General features: G+C 43.2%; 1 protein-coding gene across 1 annotated transcript; it reads left to right on the forward strand.

Annotated features, from left to right (window-relative positions):
* Window positions 1-924: 924 nt before the first annotated feature.
* Window positions 925-9,427, forward strand: LOC135515617 (zinc finger protein 771-like). Its single transcript, XM_064939240.1, has 2 exons — window positions 925-2,119; window positions 7,826-9,427. Exons 1-2 carry the CDS (start codon window positions 1,954-1,956, stop codon window positions 9,022-9,024), a joined length of 1,365 nt encoding a protein of 454 aa, XP_064795312.1. The 5' UTR covers window positions 925-1,953; the 3' UTR covers window positions 9,025-9,427.
* The last annotated feature ends 18 nt before the right edge of the window (window positions 9,428-9,445 follow it).

A 9,445-nucleotide genomic window follows, 5' to 3' on the forward strand; every position in this document is an offset into this window, starting at 1 on the left:
CATACCCTTGTAAAACGGACTATCCTACCGATCCTTGACTTCGGCGATGTCATTTACAAAATAGCCTCCAACACTCTACTCAGCAAATTGGATGCTGTCTATCACAATGCCATCCGTTTCGTCACCAAATCCCCATATACTACCCACCACTGCGACCTGTATGCTCTCGTTGGCTGGCCCTTGCTTCATACTCTTCGCCAAACCTACTGGCTCCAGGTCATCTATAAGTCCTTGCTAGGTAAAGCCCCGCCTTATCTCAGCTCACTGGTCACCATAGCAGCACCCAACCGTAGCACGTGCTCCACCAGGTATATTTCACAGGTCACCCCCAAAGCCAATTCCTCCTTTGGCCGCCAGTTCTCTGCTGCCAATGACTGGAACGAATTGCAAAAGCTGGAGACTCATATCTTCCTCACTATCTTTGAGCATCAGCTATCAGAGCAGCTTACAGATCATTGCACCTGTACATAGCCCATCTGTAATTAGCCCATCCAACTACCTCATCCCCATATTGTTATTTATATTTTTAATTTTCTTTGCACTCCAGTATCTCTACTTGCACATTAATATTATGCACATCTATCACTCCAGTATTTATTTGCGAAATTGTAATTATTTCCCCACTAAGGCCTATCTATTGCCTTACCTCCCTAATCTTACTACATTTGCACACACTGTATATACACGTTTCTATTGTGTTATTGACTGTACGTTTGTTTATTCCATGTGTAACTTTGTGTTGTTCTTTGTCACACTGCTTTGCTTTATCTTGGCGAGGTCGCAGTTGTAAATGAGAACTCGTTGTCAACTGGCCTACCTGGTTAAATAAAGGTCAAATAAAAAATATATTTAAAAAATATATACTAAATATGGGAATGTCTTATGTCCGTCCTACATGTAGTGTTGGTACATGGAATATTCCTCAACTGCATATATCATAAATTGCTATTGCAAATAGAAGTATTATGTTCAACAACTAACATTTTCAGATATTATTTTGACAAACACACTTTGGTGCTTACAATTCATTCTCTAATGTCATAAATTTGGTGGTCACTGTCATCTGTGATCTTTGTGATATGACTTTCTTTAAGCACGTACTGATGACACTGTCACTTAATATTTTTTCTTAGTCTATAAACACTCTACATGTATTCACTCTGTGATAGGGTTGGATCCTATATGCTACTTTTATTATTGTCCTGTAAATGGTTCAGTACCTATAATTTAGGCTGTGTGGAAAATGATCTATACTGCTAAATTACTACTAGATTATAGTGATAAGGAAAACAGCATACAAATTTGGCCTGTGTATTCATTTGCCTATAACTAGTCAATTTAGTCTTTATCCATAGCTCAAACGGTTGGTATGTTGTCAAGTAGGGCAGTCACGTGTGTTTGATCAGAAGATCACTGGTTCGAGCCTGGGATGGGGACAGGGGAGGAAGTTATACTGTTACCAGGACACGGACGTCCATCTCACTCGACAGGGTTACTTGGCGATATAGGAATTGGTACAACAGAATGCTGAGAGGGCACTGTCGTGAAATGGAATTTTATAAACATGCAATCTCTGTTTTAAACGCTTTTTGTTTTCCAGCCCCATTTCAATATCATGTCTTTATAGTTGCTCTTGATAAATGCATTCTCCGTCTCCGGTTTAGTGCACGCTGTTCCAAGCCGTGGCAGGTCTTTCAATTCAGTTCGTGCAATAATAAAGGATAATCATAGACCACCCTATTATTTCATGTAACTGTTTCCCCACATGTACTTATCTATTTCCATTATCATTGGTGTGTAGTAAAAACCCCACCCACATGGGATCGCCACCCGCTGATAAAAACAGAAAATTACAATGCGGAAGTAAAACTGGGAGCGGGTTTGTTACCACCATTCTTTCCTCGTGGACGAAGCCATTACTAGCTGAATACCCAACTCTCCGTCCACTGCAACATGTCTAGACTCCAGTCGTTTCGTGTATTTTTAAATGAGCGTTTAACTGCGGCAGCTGTGGAGATTTTCGGGGCAGTTGAAGAAACGGTAGCGGAGTACCACGACGAGAATGATCGGCTACGTAGACTGCTGCGGATCACACCGATTATAAAACGATGTAACGTAGGTTCGTATGTGGATCACTAGCAGTTCATCTCAATAAATAAACTGTTTCAGCGATCACCATTTCAATATGTTAAAAAAAACTATTACCCGTTTCTAAAACCAAAGGCCCAACATCGCGAGACTTCCAAACGCAGGTTCGGCAGACCAGGGGCCTCATAACAGTCGCTAACGTTACACATTACTTATCTGCGTGCTCCATTTCTGAAAAGACTGCGCAATTACACAAATATTCAGATTTATAAACTTGGCGTACGCATGTTTACCATTATAAATCAGCCCCGCCCTAAAACTGCGCGCGTGAACGAGCATTAAAACTGCCTGAAAAACGCCCATCATTCATCGTTTTATAACGCGCTCATTTGCTGTATACTTTGGAAGAATTGGAATTAGGCCAAGGCCGTTTAAAGGAAGTATAGCAACGACGGAACTTGATCAAATGTCTCTGGAGGTGTTGGCAGACTGTTTAAAACTTTTATAGTGACATTTGCTATATTTTACCGTTTCTGAAAGAACTACAATTACAGGCTATTATTTCAAGTATTTTGCTCTATTGGATACAATTTAAATGAGACGGGCGTGGTCATTTGCTGTAAACCAAAGCTTCTTCGGGAATGTGAACGCATAATGGCCAGAAAAAATGTCGTAGGATATATTGTGCAATGATTATGAAAATATATATTATGTTTATAAATTAAATATTGTTTACTTGAGACAAAATAAACAAATTGGAAAGATGACCCTTCTGTTTTTACCATTAATGCGCTTCAGACACATAGAGCAAAATACTTCAAATGGTTGATCTATTTACTACTGTAAAGTGGTTCCAATTAAATGAGTGACGGGACGTTTGTAGGCCTATAGGCTACTTCGCGAGTATGAAACCATCACAGTCCAAAAAGGAAATAAATGTATTCTGCAATGATCATGGAAATAAAATGGTAAATAGATGCCTAATTTATTTCCAGGATGTATCACATCCGGCAGTAATTGGGAGACCCATAGGGCTGAGCATAATTGGCCCAGCTTTGGCCGGGTATAGGCCATCATTGTAAATAAGAATTTGTTCTTAACTGACTTGCCTAGTTAAATAAAGGTTAAATAAATATAAAATACACTTTTACAATGGAAAGATGAAGAAAAAAATGGATCTCCACTAACAGATAATCTTATTGTTTTGAATAAGAGTGCCATCAACTGGTAAGTTAACTGAAAACACAATTCTCGTTTACAGCAACAACCTGGGGAATAGTTACAGAGGAGAAGAATAAACCAATAGGAAGCTGTAGATGATTAGGTTGCCAGATTGGGCTTTAAGCCAAGTATTGACACCACTACTCTATGATCAGTGTCATAGGATCTTTAGTGACTAAAGAGTCAGGACACCCATTTAACATCCCAGCTGAAAGACTGAACCCAACACAGGACAATGTCCTCAATCACTGCTCTGGGATAAGTTTTTTACCAGAGGAAACAGTGCCTCATACTGGTTCTCCAACATCACTTCCAGGCTAGGCTAATTTTACAACAATTGTAATGAAATACTTAAACCACTAGAAACGGTGCATATGCATGTTCTTACATTTGTGGGAGGATAAGCACATTCTCATGTCAAGTTCAGTTTTTATCAATGCCAACTTTTCTGTGAACTGGCACACACTTTTTGTGGCAGGTTTTGTGCATCGCCATGTTTATAAATGAGGCCCCAGCGTCGTCACTAGTTGCCACAAAGTCATAAATCCTGCCCATTTCTCAAAAAAAATCTGTTTAAAATGGGATTTTAAACTTAACCTTAAATGAAGCAGATTTTTGTTTGCACGGGTGTGGCAGCATCATGTTGTGGGGGTTGCTTTGCTGCAGGAGGGACTGGTGCACTTCACAAATAGATGGCATCATGAGGCAGGACACTTATGTGGATATATTGAAGCAACATCTCAAGACATCAATCAGGAGGTTAAAGCTTGGTCGCAAATGAGTCTTCCAAATGGACAATGACCCCAAGCATACTTCCGAAGTTGTGGCAACATGGCTTAAGGACAACAAAGTCAAGGTATTGGAGTGGCCATCACAAAGCCTTGACCTCAATCCTATAGAAACTTTGTGGGCAGAACTGAAAAAGCATGTGCGAGCAAGGAGGCCGACAAACCTGACTCAGTTACACCAGCTCTGTCAGGAGGAATGGGCCAAAATTCACCCAATTTATTAAGGGAAGCTTGTGGAAGGCTACCCGAAACATTTGACCCAAGTTATACAATTTAAAGGCAATGCTACCAAATACTAATTGAGTGTATGTAAACTTCTGACCCACTGGGAATGTGATGAAAGAAATTAAAGCTGAAATAAATAATTCTCTCTACTATTATTCTGACATTTCACATTCGTAAAATAAAGTGGTGATCCTAACTGACCTAAGACAGGGAATTTTTACTAGGATTAAATGTCAGGAATTGTGAAAAACTGAGTTTAAATGTATTTGGCTAAGATGTATGTAAACTTCCGACTTCAACTTTATACTGAACAAAACAATAAATGCAACATGCAGCAATTTCTAAGATTTTACTGAGTTTCAGTTCATATAAGGAAATCAGTCAATTGAAATAAATTCATTAGGCCCCAATCTATGGATTTCACGACTGGGCAGCGGTGCTGCCGTGGGTGGGCCTGGGAGGGCTTAGGACCACCCACTGGGGAGCGGTGTAGCCGTGGGTGGGCCTGGGAGGGCTTAGGACCACCCACTGGGGAGCGGTGTAGCCGTGGGTGGGCCTGGGAGGGCTTAGGACCACCCACTGGGCAGCGGTGCAGCCGTGGGTGGGCCTGGGAGGGCTTAGGACCACCCACTGGGCAGCGGTGCAGCCGTGGGTGGGCCTGGGAGGGCTTAGGACCACCCACTGGGGAGCGGTGCAGCCGTGGGTGGGCCTGGGAGGGCTTAGGACCACCCACTGGGGAGCGGTGCAGCCGTGGGTGGGCCTGGGAGGGCTTAGGACCACCCACTGGGGAGCGGTGCAGCTGTGGGTGGGCCTGGGAGGGACTTAGGACCACCCACTGGGGAGCGGTACAGCCGTGGGTGGGCCTGGGAGGGCTTAGGACCACCCACTGGGGAGCGGTGCAGCCGTGGGTGGGCCTGGGAGGGCTTAGGACCACCCACTGGGCAGCGGTGCAGCCGTGGGTGGGCCTGGGAGGGCTTAGGACCACCCACTGGGCAGCGGTGCAGCCGTGGGTGGGCCTGGGAGGGCTTAGGACCACCCACTGGGGAGCGGTGCAGCCGTAGGTGGGCCTGGGAGGGCTTAGGACCACCCACTGGGTAGCGGTGGGTGGCTGCACCGCCAATCAATCAGAATTCGTTTCTCCCCACAAAAGGGCATTATTACAGACAGAAACACTCCTCAGTTTCATCAGAGATCTGGGTGGCTGGTCTCAGACAATCCCGCTGGTGAGGAAACCGGATGTGGAGGTCCTGGGCTGGCAGGGTTACATGTGGTCTGCGGTTTTTAGTCTTGTTGGATGTAATGCCAAATTCTCTAAAACACCTTTGCAGGCAGTTTATGGCAGGGAATTAAATGTTCACTTATCTGGCAATAGCTCTGGTGGACATTCCTGCAGTCAGCATGTCAATTCAAATCAAATGTTATTTGACACATGCGCCAAATACAACAGGTGTAGACCTTACAGTGAAATGCTGAATACAACAGGTGTAGAACTTACAGTGAAATGCTGAATACAACAGGTGTAGACCTTACAGTGAAATGCTGAATACAACAGGTGTAGAACTTACAGTGAAATGCTGAATACAACAGGTGTAGAACTTACAGTGAAATGCTGAATACAACAGGTGTAGACCTTACAGTGAAATGCTTTACAAGCCTTTACCTAACAATTGCACGCTCACTCAAAACTTGTCATCTGTGGCTTTGTGTTGTGTGACAAAACTGCACATTTTAGAGTGGCCTTTTATTGTCCCCAGCACAAGGTGCACCTGTGTAATGGTGTTTTTGAATCAGCTTCTTGATATGCCACACCTGCCAGGTGGATGGATTCTTGGCAAAGGAGAAATAATCATAATTTGACAGAAAAGATTTTTGTCCGTATGGAACATTTCTGGGATCTTTTATTTCAGCTCATGAAACATGGGACCAACACTTTACATGATGTTGGTGTTCAGTGTACATCGTTACAGTTGTTGGTCAGCTAGCTTGATCATTTTAGCCATATTATCCTTGACATGACAAAAATTAAAACACCTCAAAACAAACCTGGTATCAAGAACAAGATACAACTTGCTGAAACAATCCAACTATGATTCCTCACATGGCAGCTTCTTGTAATTTTTTGCTAGCTATCTGACTGTTCAGAATCTTGACAAAGCACGGCTTCCGGCCACATCGATGCACGCACATCTTTTCGTGACGTTGTCAGCCAACCCATCTATATATGAATGGACAAAACCATTGATCACGCGACACCATTAAAGAAGACACAACAGTGCATAAGAAGACAAATTAAGTAGTTTAAGATTTAGTCTCATGGAGACACCATGAGCAGTTTGAGCTCCTCCGGGGAGTGACGTTGCAGGCTAGCGCAGTGCTGCCTCTCATTGAGTAAATAGGTACTGCAGGCTACTTAACTTATTTTGTGTGCGATTAAAAAAAAAATGGTTCAAGGACACACATCTGGTGTATTAAAATCAATTATTGGCACAATGATTGACTTAAATAAAAAATGTTTTTACAGAAAGATTGACCATGAAGATCGCCATTTTTCTATTCACTATAATGGGGAATCATGTTCTGATAACAATGCCTGCAGTACCGTGGTTGGCCTTGAACTTCCATGTCTTCAATGTGCAGTCGTTCTCCCCTGCGGTGCGTTCAGTTCGTTTGCTACGTTGCGGAACGGTTTGTACTAAACGACAAGTTTTCCCAAAACGTTATTGTACGTTCTTGACAGACTTTGAGATACGTTTCTTCCGTTTGGTGGGTGTGCCACGGTTTATCTTGAAGCAATGAGTGATGTACTTATAGGGCAGCGGTACATTTTGAACCCACAACCCAACCCATCCCCGAATTTTAACTGGTCGCTCAGTACAGCGACGTTTTTGTTCAATTGGACGGTCTATTACGTTTTTATGTACTGAACGTGGCCCTGGTTAGACCCAATGACGTGTGTCTGCACATGCGTTTAGCTAGCTAACGTCGCCATGACATCGCCTACATGCGTGATCGGGGATTTATTTTTAAGAAGCGGTTTCTACATCTCTTCATACCAAACCATCTTTGCTTATACCGTACATGGATACAAACATTGTCACGAAAACCAGGAAGTGATTTGAATTCGTAAATACATTTTTTTTACAAACAACTTTTGAAATAAATAGCATATCATCAGTTTATTGACAATTAATTGATAGTAGATTCTAGTTGTTCAATTATTGAATTGGAATGTTTGTTTACTTCATGAATCTACTTAAAGCTAGAGTACTTAATTGAAACAGTAATGAAGCGGGGATCCCTGCCTCTGTTTTGGTAAAAAAAAAAAAAAAAAGGTGATGATGAGCCTGGAGAAATGAAACCACTCTCAACAGACTGAGCTATGGCTGCAAGGTCTGAACCATCAAAACATTTTATGTATTAACTAAGGATTCTAGTTTTAATTTCGAATTGATCCCAACCCTGATGTCTAAAAGATAACCTCTGCTCCTCTCTCCTTTCCCCAGACTACCTGCAGCTCTCTCTTGGTGTCTCTGAAGAGGAGGTTCTCCCTGAGCAGCAGCACTGTGAGCAGGAGTGGAGCCCCAGTCTGGGGCAGGAGAACCCAGAACTTCCACAGATTAAAGAGGAACAGGAGGAACTCAGGACCAGTCAGGAGGAAGAGCAGCTTCAAGGGCTGGAGGCTGATATCATAGAGTTCAAATTCACTCCTTCCTGTGTGAAAAGTGAATGTGATCAGGAGGACCCACTTCAGTCCTTGACTCTTCCCCAAACCCAGACTGTGGAGAACAGAGAGCGTGACCCTAAACAAGTGGATCTCACACCTTTTGTTACTGTGACCCACCTAAAGGGTCTCTACATTCCCTGTGACCCTCCAGATAATCAAAACAATCTATCCAGCCAAAGCTCAACCTTAAGCAGCGACCCAGCGGCACTTGACAGCAGGCCATCGTTGGATCCCAGCCCACCATTGGATCCAAGCCCATCATTGGATCCAAACCAGTCAATGGTGGAACACTGTTTCAAACCCAGCACCACGTCTAGAAAAACTCACGGCTGCCGTGACTGTGGCGAAATGTTTGCAATGAAAGCTGACCTGCAGAGTCATGTGACTCTCTTTAAGAAGAGGCCCAGTGAATGTCGCTTCTGCAAAAGAAACTACAACTCCACCTGTAAACTGAAGGCCCATATCCGACTCTGTCACAGTGGGAAACCCTACACCTGCCCTGTTTGTGGCAAGACCTTCAAACTCAAAGGGAATCTGTCCAAGCACATGAGGATTCACACAGGAGTGGGAGAGAAACCATTTAGCTGTGGAGACTGTGGAAAATGCTTCTATCAGAAGGGGGACTTAAGTAGGCATATACGGACTCACACAGGAGAGAAATTATTTATCTGTGGTGATTGTGGGAAAAGCTTCAATTTGAAAGGGAACCTTAGGAAGCATAAACTGACTCACACAGGAGAGAAACCATTTCTCTGTGATGACTGTGGGAAAGGCTTCAGTCAGAAGGGGACCCTAAGGAAGCATAAACTGACTCACACAGGAGAGAAACCATTTAGCTGTGGAGACTGTGGGAAAAGCTTCAGTCAGAAGGGGACCCTAAGGAAGCATAAACTGACTCACACAGGAGAGAAACCATTTAGCTGTGATGGCCGTGGGAGGGGAGGGAGGGTGAATGAGCCAAGTGGAAGCTGGGGATGATTAGGTGGTTGAGATGGTATGAGGGCCAGTTTGGGAATGTAGTCTCTCTTGCCCTCTTTGTGTGTGTAAGCGCAAACTGTTTTAAATGCATTATTGTTTTTTCAGTCACATTTCAATAACGTTCTTTATAATTGCTGTTCATAACTGCCTTCTCTGGTTTAGTGCTTGCTGTCCCATCAGTCCCAAGCAGCTGCCATTAGTCACGTGTTACAATGTGTCTTTTAATTCAGTTCATGCAAGGAATGATCATCCTAGATCAGCCTAATACTTAACATGTGGAAAAACAATTATAATATTTTTATGTTATAATTTGTATGGTGCTTGTAGTATAACCATCCACATCGGGGCGCTTTGTTATGTTTATGGATGAGCCACCCGCTGATAAAAACAGAATAAGACAATACGGAAGAAACTGTGAGCG

Source organism: Oncorhynchus masou, chromosome 27, assembly GCF_036934945.1.
Source record: "Oncorhynchus masou masou isolate Uvic2021 chromosome 27, UVic_Omas_1.1, whole genome shotgun sequence".
NCBI classification, from domain to species: domain Eukaryota; kingdom Metazoa; phylum Chordata; class Actinopteri; order Salmoniformes; family Salmonidae; genus Oncorhynchus; species Oncorhynchus masou.